Source organism: Rhamphochromis sp. 'chilingali' (genome assembly GCF_963969265.1).
Source record: "Rhamphochromis sp. 'chilingali' genome assembly, chromosome: 12".
In the NCBI taxonomy this organism is placed as follows: domain Eukaryota; kingdom Metazoa; phylum Chordata; class Actinopteri; order Cichliformes; family Cichlidae; genus Rhamphochromis; species Rhamphochromis sp. 'chilingali'.
In genome coordinates, this window is record NC_137939.1 from 3,876,116 (window position 1) to 3,899,793 (window position 23,678).

General features: G+C 41.1%; 1 protein-coding gene across 2 annotated transcripts in view; it reads left to right on the forward strand.

Moving 5' to 3' along the window:
- cpne5a (copine Va) overlaps positions 1 to 23,678 on the forward strand; it is an 83,000-nt gene that overhangs the window by 24,417 nt on the left and 34,905 nt on the right. The window contains exons 4-8 of one of the 2 annotated variants that reach the window (XM_080899774.1): positions 892 to 995; positions 2,099 to 2,138; positions 3,108 to 3,122; positions 3,283 to 3,359; positions 19,517 to 19,580. In XM_080899774.1, coding sequence (XP_080755900.1) covers positions 892 to 995; positions 2,099 to 2,138; positions 3,108 to 3,122; positions 3,283 to 3,359; positions 19,517 to 19,580 — 300 coding nt within the window. The remainder of the gene's footprint in view (positions 1 to 891; positions 996 to 2,098; positions 2,139 to 3,107; positions 3,123 to 3,282; positions 3,360 to 19,516; positions 19,581 to 23,678) is intronic. The other variant, XM_080899775.1, reaches the window with a different exon arrangement.

The window sequence follows — 23,678 nt, forward strand, 5'->3', positions numbered from 1 at the left end:
AAAGTAGTTAAACTTTTATAGACCTAGACACACTTTTATACCTGATGGCAGGCTACACTTGAACAAACCCACACTCTTAGGCTGTCATAAGTTGCACACAATCCACCCTGACTGTCTTTGCATTAGCATCGGCGTCCATCCGTTCAACGTATTCTGCTCGCGTAGTGTGGCTTGTCTGCTTTCATGTTAGGACTCACTTTGAGTCTTAACCCCATTGGATGTAATCACAAAAGTGTGAGTCTGTAATCCCGCTGTTTCATCTCCTTATTAAGCCCTAACACTGCTATTATTAATTCACCGTGTCAGTTTATGGTTACTCTTTTTTACCGGCGATGTTTTATTTATGCAGCTTGACATCACTTCTCTGACTTTCTGACTGAATTATTCATGTCGGATAACAATTAATGCGCGTGTGCTCACGAGGAAGAGGGTGCAACTCTTTCCATTTTTGTTGATTTGTTTGTCAGAACATCACCTCATCACAAAGTCTTGCTGTGTAACACTGATGTAATGGTTTTTGGTGTCTGCCCTGGCAGCTTTACTTTTTCTTCCTTTTGCAGGAGTGTTGTTAGTTCCCCTTTGTAAAAGCAAAGGGGAACCCTAGAAGTGGCTTTAGAGAATGATGGAGGCGTGAATGTGGTATTAAAGAAAATTAGTGTAATTGGACTCAATAAAATGCCTTCTGCAAGCTTATGCATGCCCAGCACAATGTGAAAAGGTAAAGAAGAAGATAGAACCTTCTGATTTTTTTATTCCTGTTCTGATCTCAATGAAAGCTACTAATTCAGATGGCTGTTTGGTAGCATGATAGATGGGATGGTGTGAGGTAATAGAGCAGTAAATACAGATTCTCAAAGCTTCTTGTTCACGTCTACCTTGTCTTGTCTCTAGTTTGGGAGAACAGAGGTGATAGACAACACGCTAAACCCAGACTTTGTCAGGAAGTACATCCTGGACTACTTCTTCGAGGAGAAGCAGAATCTGCGCTTTGACGTGTGAGTTATTCTATTTGATCCATTTCTCTGAGGACACACACTGAGGTTTTTTTTTTTAGTTATGCCGCCCTCTTCTCCAGTTCTTCATTTATTTCCAACGCAGCATCTTCTTAACATCCTCTCCCTTACCGTGCTTCCTTGTCCCCCATCTATCTCATCATCCCTTCTCCCCTTTTTCCTGCCTGTCATTTTCTCTCAAAGTCACTCTTTTTCTATCTTCTCTTGCTCGTCATCAGCTTGAGTCTCTCCCAAGGAATTATTCATTGGTGCAGTGTCTCAGTAGTCATTCGTTGAGTGGAGATTGGTATAAGGTGATAAATATTTCATATAAAGTTTTATCCTTAATCTTCCTGCTGCTAAGAAAAGCAAATGTCTGAAAGCAAGTCCCATAAAACTCACAAAGACCGCTGTCCTGGCGTTCCTCTGTTGAAAAGGTCTGACTAGTGAAAGGGTCAGGAAGGTGCAGCTTCATTTTGAGGTCTCCCAGAACAGAATCAGGATAATTTCTCCACCCCCTTCTTCCTGCAGGATTGGAGATGTTCTTACAAAAATCCATATCCGCCAAAGCATGAATTCCCTGGTGGACTAGGATGTTTCCTTCCAGGACTGCACTGAAGGTCTCTGAGGAGTTTTAGACACTTAATGAATTAATTTGGTGCAAGACTGGGACAGTAAAGGAGGGAGTGCACTCCCTCACAATCTGTGTTACTCATTTACTTCTCTCTTTTATCACAGAGGTGGGAGGCAGGGCGTGCTCAGATTTAATTACTTTTCCATTAAGTTTGACTGGCAGATGCTCCAAACCCACTCTCCTTTGGTGGATTGTTTCAGTATGTGCCCCCTGGCAGAGAGTGGAAATTACATTCATAAACTATAGAATGACTTCCTTAATTAACTGTCACATTACTGCTTACGTGTTTCTTCCCCCCTCCCCATTTTTTCTTTTTTTTGGGCTAGGCGGCTCTCCCCCGGTGTGTGATTGACAGACAAAAAGTGTCCACACCGCAGTCACTTTCCTTTAATTAGCACCAGCACAAAAAAAATCTTCTGTTGTCGTGCCCACGCACTAACCTCTGCCATTTGTGGTCTCTTTGTGATTTCAGGTATGATATTGATTCTAAAAGTCCAGATCTGGCAAAGCACGTAAGTGAAAAACTTTTCTAAGAGTCGGGAGCTCAGCTTTACTTCATACACAACCCTTTAGTCGTCAGTGCATGTGATATTTAGGTTCTATGCAAACCAAAGTTTGTAGCATCTAAATGCTCAAATATATTCAGAAATAATGAGTGAATTGTGCTTCATCTGCCAAAATGTTGTTTGTTATTATTATGACATTTTTTTAGTCTTTCATCAGCTAAAATGAGCTATATTATTCCTCTGGAGCGATAATAATCAAACTTTCATTTGCATCTGGCATAGACTCATTACTTTTTTTTTCTTTTAAATGAGAAATGAAGCATTGCACATCATTATCAAAGCTATTCAACACATTTCCCTGTGTGCGCCGTGGTGCTCTTTGCAGCTGCGAATTTTGATTTCCAAGACAGCCGACAATTTTTCTAAACAGTATCTATTTATTTTAAAATGGCAGGACTGTCTGAAAGGTGAGGTCCTTTGTTGTGCAGCATACATTCAAGAGAACAGCTCATTAAGGTGAATGTATGTTAGTGTCGTCTTTTATGCTGAAAGCTTTGATAGATAAACTCATACAATGCAGACACAAAACAATATATTTGCAGCACTTGGTTTGCATACTGCCAAAATGCTCATCATCAAATATGTCACGTGACGCTTTGTTGTTGCGCTTTTGCATTGTGCTCCATACTCTGGAAACAACCTGTGTGATGTGTGTCTCCGTCACCTTCCTTCTTTTGCGCTCTTTCGCTCTCCTGTTCGCTTCCTGTGAGGCTCTGTGACTCTTTACCCTCTGCTGTTCTCATTCTGCCTCTCTGCTCTCTCACATTTTCACTTTTGCTCTTCTTTCTCGCACTTGGTTGATGACAGTCTGGTATTTGAGTCATGTGTCTTCTGTTCCATGATATGCTCTGTTGTGTCACTGCTGCTGCCTGGTCTCTCTCTCTTCTTCCTCCTCCTCCTTCTTCACCCCGGAAGCCAACCGAATTTAACGTACGTGTCTGCCTCAGACGTCCTAGTTAATAACTGTACAATGCTTACAATTATGCTTAACTCCTCACGGCCTCTCCTTGTTACCCCCCGTGATCCATTTGAATGTTCCCATCCTACGTCTCTCTCTCGATCCCACTTTATGCCCTCCTCCCCATGGCAGGACTTCCTGGGACAGGTCTTCTGTACGCTGGGAGAGATCGTGGGCTCACCTGCCAGTCGCTTGGAGAAACCGCTCGGGTGAGTGGAGATTTCACAGTGTTCAATTTGCAGAGTTGTGTGACAAGAATGGTAGGCTCTCAGTGTTTTTTAAATGGAAGTAGACAAAGAGCAGTTTTAATTTGGAAGTTTTCAGATATGAGATAATGAAAACTCAGTGCCACCTCTCAGCCTATTCAATCACAGCATGGCTCTTCTGCTGGATTTCATCCATGCCAGCGAAGCTGACATCTCCCTTCTAGAGCCATCTTTATTGTACATTACAGTGCGAGATTAGACCAATGTGCTTGGATGGGAATGGGTAATTGAACATGACCAGGGGCTTCCACAATACAATTACTGTCATTAGGGAGGTGATCTAGCTCTAAGAGTGGATTGAAGTCAGCAGGAGACACATGACACTATCAGCTCCTTAGTGTAAACTGGGAAATAAGAAAGCCTGAAGCACTTGGCACCCACAGACCTGTGTGCAGCTCTTTGAGTTATGTGTCTTTTTGAGAGTGCGAAGGAGGGTTTGACACACTGTGAAGCCTGTGTTGGTGTGTGAGACCACGAGTGCAAAATATATGCCTCTATGTGAAGTATGAGGCGGTGCTGGCCCCGGCAGCGGGGGGGTTTGTGAGAACAGCAGGGCTTTGGTGTCGACCATGAACTCAGCCAGGGACCGGGGGTTGTGGATTACAGAGCTCGGTGCCCTTCGGTGTTGAATAAGAGGATGAGCAGGATCAAGAGACCGTGTTCACCAGTGTGCTGTAAACTAGGCTTCACATAAACTAGGCTTCACACCTCACATCAGAGACAGGGAGGAGGATCACGAGCCCCAGGCACACATGATGGAGAAAAGTATTGATTCCACAACCTCAGCAGGGTACCTTGATCATTGCTGAGAGGGTGATGATGATCATAAGTTTGATGTTACAGTCCACAATTTATTAGAAAGTCAAGAAATGAGCCCCTGTGAAAACTTTCACTTGGGTTGCTATTAGCTGTTCCTTTCAAGTTTGGAAGTAACAATTCACGAAGCGCAAGAACAGTGAAGGTTTCTTTTGATTCTTTTCAACTCCATGACACTCAGTTAAGGGTGCAGTTTTCATCTGCCCTCTTTTTTTATTTGAATAGTTAAATAACGTGCATGAGAAACGTAGTTGTTCTCCCCTCCTGTGATAGACGAAATCCCAAAAGTTGTTTAATGGCTTTTGTGCTCCATTTCCTTGTCATACATCCTAAAGTGACACTGTCTCTCTGCGCCATAGCTTTGAGGAACAGCTCCTGCAGGGACTGAGGAAATCTGTTAGTCATGCTTAAAGGAGCCCTCCCAAGGCACGCTGCATTCAATGACCTGCTTAAGAAGCACATCAGCACCCCTTTCCCTATTTTCCAGACTTCATCTTTCATTTATTCGTCTTCCTTCCATCTACCAGATTCTTTTCTTCTGGCTTGACCCCTTTTTTCTTCATCGTGTTCTTTATTCCTTTTGTTCTTCCAGACCTCTCCCTCTTTTTCTTTCTGCTCCAACCAGCACGCAAGCACATATCAAAGCCTAAAACTTACCCAAAGTTTAATCCAGTCATAATTTTGATTTTAAATCTAAAGGCAATTCTAACTCCTCCGCCTCCCTTTTTTAAACTTTTTTAGGACCTAACTGCGTGTTTACAGATTCATATGCAATCAGCTTGGAAGACATGTGGCTTCAACTCTTTCCTCTACAGCTATACAATATAGCAGTAGTATTTTACTGGCTGGCAAGAGGATAGAGGCAAGCAATTTTGGCATTTTCACCCATGCTGACAGATAGTAGAGACAGATGGAAAATATGGATAGAGAGAGAACATTGACACTGGAGATGAGGAGTAAAGCTGGTTTGCCAGCCGTTGACATTTAGCCTCGCTTTCCCAGTATTTCCATAGCTGAAAAACTATAGTCAGTCAGTATTCTGACAAAGATAGCAGGCTAATATACAGAGTGATCTCCTTAAAATGAGAAATATGAGATTTTATCTATAACTGAAAAAACTGCATATAGGTGCTTCACAGTTCAGTTAAATAAAATATAACATCACATCCTTCCCTCCACTTGCCAAGGGTGCAAAACACCCGTGAACACTTTTGTTTCCTTTCTCAGGGAGTGCTGCTAGCTTGAGAGACACACATATCTGAGTTAAGATTAGCACATTAATGCATGCTGCTATATAGAAAGAGAGTTTACAGAAAATCAAAATGCAAACACAGTAATATACCTTATGTGTCGTGTCCGTCATTCATACTACTGCACACAGAGGTCCAACAACTCCTGTAAAGGCAGTTTTATGGAACAGACCAGTGGTTCATTACAGACATAGTGGTACAAATACTTCCGTTTATAATCTGTTTTTAATGAGAGGCATGCATCAAAATTATTGGTGCAGGAAGAAATGTCAAGCTGAGTGACTGATGGGGTGAATGGCTTCTTTGAAAAAAAAAAAACCCCACATGGGTGCTGTGACACAGCTTTCTTAGCTTTGATTGTTTTTGTGTTGTTGTTGTTTTGCCTGCAGGAACAAATCACAATATAGTTGTGTAGGTACCATAATAATAGTGTTAATTTAAAAAAATAGCTGTAACCTTTCCTGTCGGTATGGTGAAATATACCACACACAATATGTTTGTACAGCATATAAATGCAGCACAAGATTAGCATGCTAAACCCATTAGCCTACCCTTACTGTGCCCTTCTGCTGCATGCTTAAAGCTGGAAATGAACCATAAGGAAGAGTACGACTGCCGCGGGTGTGTCGATCAACCCACACAGGGAGGGAGGAAAGCTGGAAATATACAAAAATAACATATCAAAGGCATGCATGTGGAACTGAATAAATTGAGAGCTCACATAAAAGCTCACCTGACCTGTTTTCCTGTGGGAAAACCAACGCTTCAAAGGAATAATGATGTTTTTCCAGCACTGAATACAGAAGGATAACTGACAAAGAAAAAAAATCTTTACACCTTCTGATAGGTACAGTATGTTGCACTTCTCATGCATTTCACACATGAATCTGTTCTGTGTTAGCTCCTCTTTCTAGCTGCAGTTATAAGGAAATGAATAAGCTCTCTATTCATTATAACTATTTAAGTAAAGACAGAGGTACTAAGTTCGTCAATTCAATGCTGTAACTCACTGTTTACATGTACTTACCATTTCAAGTTTAGCTTGAACTTGGCTCATTTATGACTGTCGAACTCTGACGATGTTCCTGATTTATCATAAATGTACTTATAGCCATGCTGCATACCCTTTAATGACTTTTTTTTGGCTAAACAGACTGTGCATAAAAACATCAAAGTCAAAGGACAGGCAGAAATTGCATTAAGTAATCCCATGGGTAGGGCTAAAAAGAGAAAAGATGAAAGTGTAGTTAAACTGATAAATTTTCTCTTGAATTTTTACTTGTTTTGATGAAGATATAATTTGTTTTGAGCGTCCTTTGATAAAAGAAAGTGTAGTACTTGATCAAAATCTCAAGAAGTTTGATCTCAGATTTGCTGATAATTAATTTGTTTTCTCTGCTGTGAGAATATGTGGCTTAATTAGTGCGGTGGCTAATGTGCCACACAACACGTTCATGTCTAACCTGATTTGTGATGATAATAATTACAATTATTTTAAATAATCACCAATCATTCTCATATGGGAGGTGCAATGTCAAAGCTGTTATTGTTTTCCCCTCGTGAGTCAGAGTGTGTGCGTCATTGTGACGGTGTGGTAACTGGAGATACCTAGTTCGTTAGAAAACACCACAATGACAGTTTTACATACTTTGGCAGGCGTCTATGTGTCCGTTTGATTTTGGAAACAGGAAAGCATCTCAATCAGGACAGCTCAGTGTTTCTGCCCCCAGAGTTTTAATTACTGATGTTAAAGCAAATGCAAATACAACTCCTGTTCAGCAGCCTTGGGGACGAGTTCAGGGTTGCTTGTATTTGAGAGGCTCTACTATATCTGGACTCCAAAGTTTCCTGGGTGGTATCAGCAGGCATCATGGTACAGACAGGCAGGAAATGGAGAGCCCAGGAATGCCTGGAGGCATCAGAGTCCCAGCTGAAACATAAGCTTTTTGTGTTCGCGGTAACATCTAGTCAGGCAAAGGACAAGTGGCATCAAAGAAGAGCGGAACAGCGTGATGGTGGACTTGCAGCATCAGGTTACATGGATATTCAGCATACAGTGCAGAATGAGAGCTTGTTGACTGACAAAAACCCAAAAAGATCGACTCACATGCATATCCTCTTTGCTATGAAAGCAAGACCACATGCTAAAGACCATCACTGTTACCATCTCCAAAACCAAGGCCAAGAGCAAACATATCTGCCAGCAGAGACTGGGAAACTGCTACAATCTCAGCCTAAACCTGCAATGTGGCTGCTCACCTCAGCGTCAGACTTGGAACTGGATCTGGAGAGGTATAGAAACTTCAAAGAGGCCAGACAGGGCACCTCTATCAGTCTCCTCCATGCAGTTGCTCCTATTAGAGCTCACAGTTCCCTGGGAGGAGCACATGGAGGAGGCAAATGAAAAAAAGAAATCCACATATCAGGAGCTGGTGGGGCTCTGCAGGAGGGGAGACTGGAAGGCATGCCGCAAGCTTATTGAAGTGGGGGGCAGAGGATTCACAGGTTGGTCACTGTGGAAGATCTACATGCTACTCAACATCACAGGGGCTGAGAAAACGTGAAAGAAAGAGCCTCCTGTTGGCTTTGGATTAGGAGGAAAATTCCATGCGTTAGTGCTGCTGGGACACAAGCCAGGGCCTCATCAACCCAGACTGGTTTGAGTGTATTTGATGCTGAATCACATCACTGAAGATATTCTAGGTCATGTTATTGCAAATGCAAAAAAACTTCACCACAAATGTTAATCTGTCAATCAGTACAGACTTATCAAATTGCGTTTGTCACATGTTAAGTGATATCTGATCACAACAGCGCAACGCAGATGTTGAAAGATAAGCAGTGAACGGAGAATATGTTTTTTTTAAATAAAGCTTAGTTCTGCTTTCATCAAATCAGCAATCCTTTAATTTACTGAGTTATCTCTCTGTCAAAACAAGTCAAAATTCAACATATCAAAAAAACATTGTGTCAGTTCTCTAATTGAGTTTAGGACTGAACAGATATTCAAGACAACAACAGCAATACACTGATGCAATCTAGCACAACAGCAATAGGATAAAAATCTTTGAAACTCTAAACTTTTCATATCTGTTGCGATCCGGTTTATGTTTTCACATTTAATATTTAATAATATTTAATATTTTTTGTTCATTTTCAAAAGGCTAATTTTCATCCGTATCTCTGGTCAGATCTTAAAAACCAAGGTTTTTATTAGACTTATATTCCATCCTTCTGGTCACCGGGCATCAGTGCACGTTGGGGTGAAAAAACACTGTAACTGCAGTCCAACTTATTTCAGTGTGCTAAAAATCTCATCTTTGAGCAGAACTGTGTCATCTTGAAGTTTGATGAAGTTGTACCTGATTATTAATTCACTGAAACAAATATGTTTGTAAGCAGTAGTTGCCGAGCCCCTTCTCTTAATTGCTTTGCAGTCTTATATGCACACAGGCTGTTTGCAATTATAAAAAAGGCAGATCGTGTGTTGAAATTGATAGTAATTTACTAAACAATGGGTCCTTGATTCACACAGAGATGGCCTCAGGCTGCATTACTTTCTCTGTGGGCTGCTCTCATCAGCAATAATGCTGAAAAGAGGACCAAACACTGAGGCAGACAACGTGAAAAATAAGACTGGTAAAAGAACATACAATAAAATAAAATAACAAAAATAAACAAAGAGATAAATAAACTTCAAAAACATCTAAAAACTGGTATCTAAAACAGTAAGTATGCTGCTCACCTCTTAATCTTTGAATTCACATGTTTTCTGTCCCATTGCCCAACGACTATAAAATCACCGCCCATTCAGTCTTCCTTTATAAACATTTATAAAGTGGAAGCGTTGGAACCATGTTAACCCTGCCATGAAGTGTCAGCCCACATCAAGTTACAGAGAGGGTCTGTAACTTAACTCTGCTAAATCAATAATTGCCAAGTTCCAAATCTCCTCTCACATTAACATCAGCGCAATGACTGTGTGCCAGGAGCTTCATGGTACAGGTTTCCATGCCTGAGCAAGTGCTGTAGGTGTCCCAGGACTTTTGTCCATATAGTGTGTGTTTGTTTTTCAATAGAAAATATGAGGGGATTTTCATACTTGAACTTGAAATGGCTCCAACGCTCCAATAGCCAGCAGATATGTCTGTGAACCTCTGCTTGGCTCATCTGGTTTAGTGCACATGATTGTCTCTTTGTTGGAGGAGCCAATAAATAGCTTCCTATTCAGGTTGTCTCTGCATTCTAATGTCGTTATGACAATACGATCTCTGCTCGAGGGATGGATTGGGTGACGGGTCAGTTAGAGCCACAGATGAAATGGTTTCTAACAGGGTTCTTTTACATAAGCTAATTATGAAATGCAGCATTATATTGTATTCAAAGTTAACAGTTGAAATGTATACTAAAAGATCAAATACGTAATGTCATGCCCGCAATATTATTTCAAACTGCTGTGTAAACTCGCAGAGTGCGATAACTTACCATAAATTTACTCAGGGAACACTGAAACAAAGGGCATTACTTGTCTCATCTTGACTTCAGAGACTCACAGTTCTTTGAAAGTTGTTGGCGGCGCTTCCTCTGAGATGAAATAAAATCACAGATTTAAATAATGAGTGGGAGTGAGAGAAGTTTATTTGTTAGTGAAACTGAAAATCCCTAATCCAATTATTCTTGATACTGTAGATGGGTACATGCAGCCAGGTACAGTGTTTCTTTAACTTTTAGCCCCCCGTGTTTGTCTGTTTTACTTAATTGGGAGGTGAACTGTTCTAGACGGCTTATACTAATCAGCATTCTCTGCCTCGGAGCATCACACACAATTAGACCATTCTGCTGCCTTGCTAAATGCCAATTTGGGCTCTAAGGCTGAGCACTAACAAGAGTCCCTCTCTAATAATGTGTATTCCTGCTTAGATGTATAAAAACCCCAACTGTGCTGAGTGTACAAGAACCCTTTTTGTCCGATGAAACAGGGATTTATTAGGTACCATTTTGCTTCCATAAGAAGCAAAAAGCCTCCCCTCTCTGCAGCGCAGCTCTCACAACAAACTGTTTGTTTGCCTTGCCTTCCCACTCATTCAGATAAATTGTCAGCTACATTGCTCTGTTTATGACTCTTCAAGGACTTTGGAAAATCTCTGCTTTGTGCCTCCGATGAAAGGAAATGGTTCATTATATATATATATATATATATATATATATATATATATATATATATATATATATATATATATATATATATATATATATATATATATATCTATATATGCGGAAGGAAGGGGTGAGTGTCAGCACCACAGTCCAGGATGAGACAACGAACATCCAAGTATACATTGGGAAGATGGCCCCAACTGACCGAGTGCTCAGTGAATACCTCAGGCAGCAGAAACCCAAGAAAGAGGAGGGAGACGAGGAACCATCATGGAAGGACAGGCCCCTGCACGGTATGTACCACCGGCAGATAGAGGAGGTGGCTGATATCCAGAAATCCTACCAGTGGCTGGACAAAGCTGGACTGAAAGACAGCACAGAGGCACTAATCATGGCAGCACAAGAACAAGCTCTGAGCACAAGATCCATAGAGGCTGGGGTCTATCACACCAGGCAAGGCCCCAGGTGCAGGCTGTGTAAAGATGCCCCAGAGACAATCCAGCACATAACAGCAGGGTGCAAGATGCTAGCAGGCAAGGCATACATGGAACGCCATAACCAAGTGGCCGGCATAGTGTACAGGAACATCTGTGCCGAGTATAACCTGGAAGTCTCGAGGTCAAAATGGGAGATGCCCCCAAGGGTGGTGGAGAATGACCGAGCTAAGATCCTGTGGGACTTCCAGATACAGACGGACAAAATGGTGGTGGCTAACCAACCGGACATAGTGGTGGTAGACAAACAGAAGAAGACGGCTGTAGTGATCGATGTAGCGGTTCCGAATGACAGCAATATCAGGAAGAAGGAACACGAGAAGCTGGAGAAATACCAAGGGCTCAGAGAAGAGCTCGAGAGGATGTGGAGGGTGAAGGTAACGGTGGTCCCCGTGGTAATCGGAGCACTAGGTGCGGTGACTCCCAAGCTAGGCGAGTGGCTCCAGCAGATCCCGGGAACAACATCGGAGATCTCTGTCCAGAAGAGCGCAGTCCTGGGAACAGCTAAGATACTGCGCAGGACCCTCAAGCTCCCAGGCCTCTGGTAGAGGACCCGAGCTTGAAGGATAAACCGCCCGCAGGGGCGTGCTGGGTGTTTTTATATATATATATATATATATATATATATATATATATATATATATATATATATATATATATATATATATATATATATACCCTGCTTGTTATAAGTATTGTCTCTTAAAGCTCTGCAGGTAATAAGGCAATAGATTGTTGTGTTAACACTACTAATAGTGCAAGTGCAGGCAAGGGCAGTGGAGGTTTTGCAGTCAGAGCAGACTGTTAATTTCTGTTATGACCACAAGCTGTGTCTGCTGCAAAGGTGAGAGAGCAAACTGAAAGGCACTCTGTGTTGCTGATCTATCTATTCAGAGGCTGAAAACAATCTGTCGGTGCGCAGATTACAATCAGAGGAGGTCAGGGCAACCCACTGCAACATCATATGAATTTCATTACATGTGCTCAGCGCTAGGTGAGGGGGCGAAAGGTGGCTCAACAGTAACACTGCAGGGAAAACAGAGGGCAGAATGAGCTGTGAGTTGATATTACCTACAGTCATGGTAAATAGAAAATACACCCTTAATAGTATGGTTTTAGTTATTGCGGAATAATAAGAGTAATCGACATATTCATTTTATGATTATTTATGTAACAAACTAAGTCAGAAGCAGGTGCTGCTAATCAAATTCACTTGTTTAACTGAAGGTCTGAAGCATTCAGGTGTGTGTTAACATGATTCCAACAGGAAAAGACGTCAGTAAAGGTCTTAAACTTCCATTGTTTTCATTCAAATTCTGTTGTTTTCATTCAAATTTCATTGTTTTGATTCAAACTTTGTTCCGTTCATTCTAATTCCGTTCTTTTCATTGAGATTCTGTTGTTTTCATTCAAATGCTTTTGTTTTTATTCTAATTCTACTCTTTTTATTCAAATTCTATTACTTGTTTTAGAATTCTGTTGTTTTCATTTAAACTCTGTTCTGTACATTCTAATTCTGTTGTTTTTGTTCAAATTCTGTTTTCATTCAAATTTTAGTCATTTCATTCTAATTCCACTCTTTTTATTCAAATTCTATTGGTTGTTTTAGAATTCTGTTGCTTTCATTCAAACTCTGTTCTATACATTCTAATTCTGTTGTTTGTTTTAAAGAAGCAATTGTTGCTGCCCATCAGCCTTGGAAGGTTTATGAGACCATTTACAAAGAGATAAAGATTATTCACTAGTGGAAAACATTCAAGTCAATTATTATCCCTTCCATGAGTGGACATCCCAGAAATTTACCTCATGCAGTGCTCAGAGAAATTGCATCAAATTCAGTAGCTACATCAGGCCCTACAGGCCTCAGTTAGCATGTTATATGTTCTCTAATTGAGTTTAAGTATAAGTTAATGACTTTACAATTAACAACAAGTCTGGTTTGGGAGGGTTGCAGGAGAAAACCTCTTCTCTATAAAAAGAACATGGCAGCAGAGCTTAGGTTTACAAAATATCATCTGAACAAACCAGAAGGCTTCTGGTACAAAGTCCTATAGACAGATGAGACTGAAGTGGAGATGTCTGGCCACAATACGCAGTGACATGTATGGAGAAAACCAAGCACAGCATTAACACCTCATACCGACTGTAAGCGTGTTGGTGGAGTGGTGATGATTTGAGCTTGTTTACCAAAGTATTCTAGAATCAGATGTGAGGCAGTCTGACAGCTGGAGCTTGCCATAAATTGGGTCATACAACATGGCAATGGTCCCAAACACAGCAGCAAATCTATAACAGAAAAGGCGAAAAAGAAAAGAATCAAGGTGTTGCAATGTCCAGACCGTAACCTGACCTTAAGAGAGCTGTGCATCCTCTAATGCGCACAGAGTGGGCCAGAACTTCTGCACAACAATGTGAAAGACTGATAAAGTCATACAGAAAGTGATTACTTCAAGTTACTTAATTATCCCTGAAAAAATGATTCAATGCACTATTTGACCATGAGGTTTGCTTAGTTTTTTTATTTGCGGCTTCTGCATTTTGGCTTAATTTTTGTTAAATAACTAATGACCGGGTGGAAACCGTCATGTTTTGTTGTTCATCTGAAGTTGCATTTATCAAATAAGGATCAAATAATTTTTCATTATATCCTGATATGTAAAACCTTAGAACTGACAGAAGGTGTACTTTCTTTTTTTTCTGCCATGACAGTAGTTTAAAAGTGCAATAAAATGCATTCCAAGTATAAAAGCAATGGAAATTGGGCATCTTTCTTGGCGTTTCCTATAGAGATGTTCTTTGCTTGCTAGGGGGGAATTGAAACTGACTCGTTATGCTCTCTTGAAGAGTTTCTGTTACTGGCAGAGCACGGGGATTAGAGTGAGCTCGCTGTCATCAACAGGTTTTGCCTTTAGACTGAGAGAGAAAGTTTCCTTCTGACTGACAGCTGCTTCTTCTCTTTTGCTGTCAAAACAAGCGATTTTTAGCTTGCAGGTGGTTGATGACAGCCTCATTTATTCAAAATCTCAATAAAGCAAAGATTGTTATAGTGATTAAAGCCTGCGCTGTTATTTATGCAATCAAAACGTCAACACCAATCTCATTACATCACTATACTCATAGAATGGAATACAGTCTTAATTTAATCAAGTTTTTTGTTTAATTAGTCACTATATAAATTACACGATTAGCTCCATTGAGGGAGATTGTGGTGATGGTCTTTACCCGTCAGTGGTACCCAGTGAATAACACGTGACTGGAGTAGTAATGGAACGAAGGATGGCAGGTTCATGGCACCATGCGCCATCGGTAAAATGTAAACACATTCTTTCCTTGTGATGGTTTAATAATATCTATTAGACATTTTTCTGTGCCACAGTTTTTGCCGTGTTTACCAGCTTTGTGCTCATTCTGACAGAGCCTCAAAAAGCTTAGCACAGGTAGCCTGTGGCTACCAGCCTTGAACACAAACAGCATCTCCTCCTGCAATACCTGTAGGAAGGAGCTCCTGTCTGAGAAATACAGCGGGTATTCTGGTGCCCTTTTGAATAAGCCGTTGCACTTTTCATCCTCTTAAAAAAATCTTGGGAAGGTGAAGGATTATGGATTCTTATCGGTATATGAAGATCAGAGGGATTAGTGGTATAATCCCATTTAAACCCACAAAGAGTTTTGGCAACCTTGGCTAATTCTGTTCAGCTATGATATGCCCACTGCCCCATATGGTTACAGTGGCACAAAGCCCGATTATCTGCCTTCCACCCATCTCTGCTAGCCTTTGACTCGACTGGAACTCGTTAGATTTGTTCATTTATATCAGTCCCCTTGTCATCCAGGCAGATTTACTAAATTCACTGACCTGGACAGTCGCAGTGAAATGCAGTTAAACCGATCCTTTTTTTTCTTGCTGTGCTCGCACCTAACCTTACTGAATAATTTGTTTTAAGTGATTAATTGCCATTTAGGTGTGAAATTGCAATATAACACTTCTTTGCACGATAGCAGTGCAGCCACTATGCGTCACAGGAAAAAAATATATGCAGACCCACCCTGCAGAAACTGCAGTGTGAAAAAAAAATCGCTTTCTTCTTCTAGGACTCTCACTCATGTTGTTAGCAGATAACCCTCTCTCACTCTCTTATGCGTGACACTTTGCGCTGTCGTTAAATATCAAGACCATCCCTCATCCTAATGACCTAATGTGAACGGCATCAACAATTGCTTCCTTCTCCCTCTTCGGACTTTAATCTCACCATCCTCCATCCACCCGACCTCCGCACAGATAGGTAATGGAGAATACAGGGATTGTGAATCACTATTTCATGACAGCAACTGCCTCTAGATGGGAAATTATAGAGGCCATACATTGAGCCTGAATATCCATATTATAATATGTCATGCCTAATAATCTCTGATGCTTGCGTTTTGGAGGAATAAATGGTTCGCATACATGGTTCCCTGGCAAATAGAGACACCCAGTACTCTCATCGGTATTCTGCAGAACAGCAGTATCAAAAACTTTGGCCAAGTAATTGTAGTAATGTTGAAATATGCTGCTTGATCTCTCTCCATTCAGTTGATCAAACAGGGGTTCTGTCAAGGCAGCTGTAGCTAACCCTCTGTTTCAGAGCTAAGAGCATGACAGCACTTCTTGCCTCTGTTTCTTTCTGGGTAAAGGAAGCTGCTGTGCTACAAGGCGCTATTTCATTTCTCTCTCTATTTGTTTCTCTTCTTCATGAAGTTTTGTTTGATCCTGGGGGATTCTGTGGAAAAGGAGGAACAGCAGACATGATGCTAATCTGACTTTAAAAATTAGTCCTGCTGAGGTTTCTGCACTGGACTAGAATTTAGTTGGTCAGGCCCTTATGGTACTGTGTCTGCTGAGTGCCAAGGGAAGCCTGTAAGTGACTGGATGAATTATGGAGGACTAAGAATGGTGGAAAGGATCATCATACATACTTAGCATGCGGTTATTGCAGTCACTCACCTGTATTGCTATGCTGCAGGAATATTACCATATTGCATTAATCAGCCTTTTATATTAACAGGCTGCCAGCCTTCTCTGAACAAGTTGTCCACATTAAGACTTTCTGTAACTCAGAATGTAAATGCTGTTATTCCTTCTTTAAAAGAGTTCTCTCTCTGCGTCATTCCCCATTGTTACAGTTTTGGTTACTAAGCCAACTATTTGACTTTTGCCATGTATCTAGAACAATCTCCAGGAATTACTGTAAAACAGAGCCATCTGTGTGCTAGAAAAAAAAACATATTCAGGGCAATACTGTGTATTGACATGAACATTCATGATGGTGTAACTTGAAACAGTGAAGGTCTCAAATTGTTGCTGTGCTAAGCTGGGGATTGCCAGGCTGTGAAACATCACAAAATAGCTTCATCTTGTTGTACCGGACTCGTTTAAAAATGTTACAAATGTGTTTTGCACTTACACGACCACCTTGATTAAATCCTGTTGGTTCCCCACAGCTGACAGAATGTAGACTGTGTTCATTGGGGATTTACAGGAAAGAAGGACCACAGCCAAAAATTTCACATAATTTCATCATCAAAGCATTTTCCCCACTGAAAAACCATCAGTATATGAGTGCTGTGAGAATGAAGCCTCCTGATGCAGGACACTTTGTATCACCTGCAGTCACATCGCAGCACGGAGCAGAAAAATTTAGAGAAAAAACCCCCCAAAGTCACGTTTGATCAATAATTAGTAGGAACTGTATTTATCCATTCAGTGCTTGCTTGCTTGCTTGCTCTTCATGTTAACTAGTCATTGTCAGGGGAAATTGCAAACTCAATAATGCATACCTGATTTAAAAGACCATTGCCCTTTTGGTACCTGCTCTCTTCTCTGCCGCAGAGATTAGAGCAGGGTGGTGCATCTAAACGTGCCTGGAGCTGATACTTTACCAATTGCTGGATCTCATTTCCTGGTTTAATAGGAATATCTAACATTATTGTGACCTCAGGGAGATAATGTGACCTGTGGAGCGTGCAGGGTTTACTGGCATCATTGGTTAGAGCTTTACTCGCTTTTCAAGGCACCATCAAACTGCACGGTGGTGACTTGGAGTAAAGCATCAATAATTCAAGGACAGTTAATTCACCCTGAGACGGGTCTCTGTGGACCTCCAAGATAAAGCCCGAAAACTAAGCAGACCTGCTCCGTGAGAGTTCAGTTTTTCCTTTTGCCTCATGAAAGCAGATGCAGCAGCCACAATTCAGTGCTAAGTGGATTTGTGTTGAGGTACAGTACTGTATAAAACTCTCTCAGACCCTCATTTCTTTATATTTTAGTACCCAGGAGCTGGACTTTTTTAAATGTAAAGAATTTGTAAAGCGGTCATGAGCAATAGTTGTCCAGGCTTGCTCAAGGTCTTTCAAAGTTGTTCTTTGAGCATTGGCTGCTTTTTCACTCATTTTCAGTCTATTGCTTGTATCTGAGCACTTTTTTGACCTATATTTCAAGCATGACAAAGGCGCCTAACTCAAGGGATGAACCAGTGTTGTCTTTACATCTTAGACAAATTGGCAAACAGACAATTTAAAATCTCATCTTTAGACACTTTGTTACTAACAGGCTTTTGCAACAACACAGACGTTGTTCCTTTCTTTAGCTGAAAGGTGATTCCCAAAGAACCATTAGCTGAAAACTTTGCATATCTCTACTTTGCAGTGTCCTTATCTGTACCTCAGATAAACAGCAAATCATATTCTTAGGAAATAAGAAAAATCTGGCAAAGACCTGAGAGGAACATTTCTAGTCTGAAATATTCTTAATGGAAGAGTGGCCAGATGTCCTTCAAGCACAAGAGAAGCCTGGAGAACTATTCCTCCACAGCATGACAACTGGTTTTATAGAGCTTTACTTCTTGTGATGCAGTCCTGGCAAACCTGATTGAGATGAATGGAAAACACCTCGTACCATACGTCCTAAAAACATTACAGAAATCTCATGTGCAGGCAGGCCCTGGTTCTCTGATATAATCCAGTTCTGAAAGTTCACTTAGGTTCGTGCTTGAGATTGATGTTATGAATAAAGGAACTTTTGCCATTATAGTCAAAGGCTGCCTCTTGCTTAGCAGTATGTATGTAGTAGTACTGATATTCAGATCAGCTATCACAGCTTGATGAACAAGTCTGTCACAGCAAGTCTGACCTTCTAATGACTGGTCTCCAGCTAAGGCCACAGCAGGACACTCGTGTAATTTCCTTTTTTATCCAGAAGGATGATGGGAGCTGTAGCAGCTGGAATGCTATTGTATGATTGGAAAACAGATATGGTGTATTGCTCCGTGTTGGGTCGAATGGATTCTGCCTTCTTCTCACAGCTTCAGTGGATGCTGAGAGCTGGTTAGATTGGATATCAGGGGGAAAAAAGTCATTTTGTTCCGCTTCAAAAAATACAGCCAAATAACATTTAGGACAAACTGTGATGCAGCGCTGTCTCTATTTTTGTTAGAATCAGCCACTGGATTGGCAGCTTAGTGAAGAGGTGATGCATGGAAACACAGACATGCAGAGAGCGCCTCTTGTGCTGCGATATGTCTTGATCATCTGCTGGAGCGTGAATCAGTGGTAAACAACTGCAGCTTTAAAGTCTCAATATGGTGCTGGCAATCGGGAATCGGAAGAGCTCGGCTTCTCAGCAGTCTGATATCACACTGCTCTGAAAACTTGGGAGCCTATATTTATAACTTGTTTTTGATTCACTTAAGGTGGAGAAAAAGGAATAATGTGCTCATTAGAGCTGTCACACTGTCATACTAAATTAACATTGCAATTCTATATACTACTGAATTTAAAATACAATTGGATGTGAAAATAAGCCAGAAATGAAGCCTTATTGTACAATTCAAACAAAGAAGAATCTTAGAAACATAAATATTTCTAATTATTGATACTTCTGTCTCTCAAAAAGGTTATTCTTCTTTATATGGCTGGTTCCTTTAGGGGTTGCCACAGGAAATCTTCTGCCTCTATCTCACCCTATCCCTAGTGTCCTGTTCTGCCACTCCAGCCCTGTGCGTGTCCTCCTTCGCTACATCCATGAATCTTATCTGTGGTCTTTCCTCTTCTATCGCTCAGAAGGTGTGAAATCAAACTTGTAGAATAGAAAGACACAAGAAAGCGTTTCAGCTCCACTTAGATGTTTCGGCCCCTTTCCCAAAGATAACCGGATTCAGTGGAATTTACAAAAGAGGATGCTAGAACTACTGACAATTCTTGCTGTTTACTGGCATCATGGATTAGTATAACAAAATGCAACACAATGCCTCTAATTGTTCACCTGCTAACATCTAAAAAATTGTCAAAATGGATCGCTGTGAAAGTTTTACTTGGATGAGAGAAGGATATGTGTTTGTTTTCACAGTGGTATACCCGGGAAGAAATGTGGAACTGTTATCTTGTCTGCGGAGGAGCTTGGAAACTGCCGAGTAAGTCCAAAAAGTTTTAACCATCATACTTTTTTTGTTTTTGTAACTGTTTACACTTTAAGTGTCAGAGTAAATGTTTTGCAGTGTTCACTTGTCTCATGTGAACTCGACCCTTAAGCATCATTACATCTGACTTTAAATGAGCGAATTGTTAAATTGTGACACGTCACTGTGAGATCGCCTGCGTTGCATGGAATTGCTCCATTATCCGTGTTTAGCAATGTTCACGAGTCCGCTGAAGTGAAGTGGGATATTTAATATCCTTTACTCCAGCGAGATATATTGTGCCATAACTGTCCCCATTAAACGAGCAGGATATGCCGTGTTACTTTGCAATTGCCTTTGCCATTTGGAACTTGTGTACATAGTGGATATGCTATGAGGTTGAATAGCTATTTAATGAGACCGCCTTCATTTCAATCACTAAAACAGGCACTTGCTCCTATGTAGTGTGCGTTAATCCATGAGTCTGCGTTAATAACCTGTGTCCACTAATGCCCATTGACTTTCTCTCCACACTGCTAAATGAAGATAGTAAATAATCACATTATACTGCTGCCAGTGGAGCAGGACTTATTGACCGGAACAACCGGCCTCCCTCAGAGGCTGAACAAAAAGCCCTTGAGCTTCTCTGTAAATGTTTTATGATTCCCTAATACATGTAAGCAATGATTCAGTGGTTTCTAATTTCCTGACATACTTGTTTAGCTTAAAAAAGCACCTTGTTTAACAATCATTGTACCTGACTAGGTGTTTTTTTTTTTCTTATTGTTTATTCCCTGACAAATAAAGAGTCTCCTGTTAGAGTGAGACTGATAAGACATGCTGATAATGAAACCACCATGATAAGCATTACTGATTCTGCACTGCTGGATTGAAGTGTCAGTGCTCACAGTCATTGGAGGGCTGCTGTGAGTCATCAGGTGCATTGGATCTGCGAATGATAGGAGTTAGCATCATCAATGCAAAGCACCTCTTCAAGAGGCGATTCAGTAATATAAATGCAAATGATCGTTACTGGTACAAATGATGATTTCCCTTCTCCCGGACTCCATTAGAGAGACACCGACTAGACATGTCACCGCAGACCTGCCCTGTATACACAGAATTTAACCCTGAACAGAAATGTCTCAGGTTTGAGAAAAGAACAGGCAAATGAAAGCAACGACGTACTAAAAGCGTGACTCAGAAGACAACGCTGTCAGCACAACACCACACCTGTGAATTCTTACAGTCTGGATTGCCACCATCCATCTGGTTGTTGTTTATTCTATAATCCACCTGTGACCAATAAATGGAGGCAGCTGAGTTGCAGCATCGCCCGAGGTAAACACTGCAACTCTTGTTTGGGGAAAGTGAGACGAGCAGAGGGAGAATCGACTGGGGAAGTTCTGCAGGGACTGTGAATCGAGAACTGGGCTGGCTCTCACCTTTGTGGTGGATTTGCCAGGTATCATTAGACAGAGCAACAGCCTCCGCATGGATCAAAGGCTTCCTCTTGGCTGTCGTTGCCTCTGGCACATAGGAGTGCAGAGCAGTGGCTGGCTCGCTTCACATCTTCCACACGGTCCAGCTCTGTCTGATTTAAATAAAAGTAAACCACACAACATTTAACATATGGAAGCTGTAAACCTCAGTCCTGGTTATCAGTTCGACTCACAATTGTTCACAAAGTGGCGATTTTGTTTATAAAACTTGACACCACAAGTTTTCTACAGAGGCTTTTTAGTCTTTACAGAACAGCCTCACGTCCTATGAATATGGAAAAAGTAATCAAGTAAATTAAATGAAATAAAATAACACAAAACCTCTTGAATGAATTTAAACTAGCTCTGGTAACATTAAAACCCTGATTACACTAACATTTTTCATTTATCAAGCAAACGTTCTTCACTTCTTGAGCTTACATAACGCTCATCCTTACATTGACAAAAAAATCCTTCACCTGTGGCTTACAGTCATAATAGACGAATGCTCGGATGAATGGAGTGATGCGCGAAGCTTATGATTCATTTTGTGATTCACTACAGTCTGCAATCCCAAGGATGTCATAAGCTTGTGTAACATGAATTCAGGCACTGTGTGCATCGCTTTGTATCTCTTTGAATAGACCCACCCCACTCTCTGTAAGTGGCAGTGTGCGTTGCTCTGCCACTTACCCCATGCGGTGATATCTTAGTAGAGCAGAGAAACGGGTAGGAGGATGTAGACTGAAGTCACTATTCCCCTGCTGCTCCTAAACCTCAGTGGCTGAAATGAATGTTCTGCCTTTTCCTCGCTTAATGAGAGAACACTGCTAGGCTCCGATGTGGGTATGTGTTATCCATGCCTAATGAAGGCTTAGGGCACTGTGCTGCCATGATAGTGTAATTGTAGAAGCTGTGTCAGGGTTAAACAGGACAGTTATACTACGGATCTATTTTTTAAGGGCTTTCATATCTGACCTAAGCAAACTTTCCCAACATGATGTGTTAGTTTTAATGCACCAAACAGCACCTTGGAAAATTAAACGTTCTTGTGAAAAAACCACAGAGGGAGAGCTTGACACACTGCAGGTAGAAAATGCAAAGATATTGCAGGCTGGATAGAAAGGTAGGTAATAACTGAAAATGACAGTAGGAAATGAAAATGGATATATAGCAACCCATTCAGCTGCCAGCGCTGACTGTTTTAATCATAGCTTTACTCTTCACCTGCTTCAACATTTCCACCACAGTGAAAGGATTGGACATTGGACCTTGTTGAATACTCTTATTTAGTCCACTCTTCTTTTTAGTGAGCTCCTTGAACAATAGGCAGGTTGGAGTCCTGCATATACAGTTAAAATACATAGCTTCCAGTGTGGAAATATGACGCCAGTGAAGTGTCATTCTATCTGAAGGCCACTAAATAGAAATAGCTGTGGCTGCAAAGAGTCTTCTGGTCCTATAGAAGTCTATGAACATACAGCTCTCTGATGTAGCCTCTGTAAATACTTTCCTGCTAAGTTTATGGACTCACTCAATCATTTTAGATCATACTGAATAGAAAATTAAGTCTATTATGAAAATCTTGGTCATACCAGGTTTTAAAATGTTGGATTATCTGCGGCATGAAACCCGCGCGTGGCTACGCCCACCTTTCATCCTCTTCTTTTATGCCATCTTTTGTACTGGCAGAAAATGAGGACAAGCATAATATCCCCCTCTTAAGGAGAAAACTGCAGGAGTTATTGTACTTTGAATTATGTAGTAGCTCCGTGGTAGTGCTGTGTCCAAGGCAAAAAGTGATGTTTTTGGGGGTTAGCGAGAGGCAGGTCAGTGGCAGACCGTGTCCGACTGATGTGGGTCAAAGCAATCAATAGAGGCCCTGCTCTGCACCATGCTGGTTTAGATCTAACAGCAGCACTTCAAAACCTAAAAGCCCTGAAGACCAGCTGGGTAAAGACAGCTCCTCTTTTTGCTCCTTGAAAGCTTCAATGTCTTCTGGCATAAAACTTTAACAGACTCTAAGATGTGAGAATAAGACCCCCAATTTACATATGTGGTACGTTTGGGGGGGGGGGGGGGGGGGGGTACAAAGCTGTTAAGAAGGTTTGAACATCATTCAGGTGAAGGTGATGATTGAGATGCTGATGGAGAACACTTTGCAGAGCTTTTCTTCTGATGTGGACATTTACCTGTCCAGTGTGCCCATTATGCAGCTTCATTATTGTACTCTAGAGTGACCACAGGGAGCCAAACTGGAATCAAGAACATTATGGAGCATGCTCTTTGTCTTTGATGTGGCAGTACACATTGAAATGCTGCCTAAATGAGTATAATTATGATAATACCAGCCTTTCTAATGTATCATTAGCTGCACTCACACCCCCCACATGCTTTTGTACACAGGCCCCTCCCCTCTCTGTGTGCAGGGTGTTAGGATCCATTTATGTGCCTCTGTATGGTTACTCTTATTGTTATTTTATACAGCACAAGGTATTTTCATTTGCCGTGTTCCATCTACATTGTTATGCAGGTGTTGCATAATAAAGAAATGGTAATGAATGCATTTGCAGGTTTTTGAAACTAGAGCCCACTGTTTGGATTTGCTGTCCTCTTATTAAGATTCAGTCAG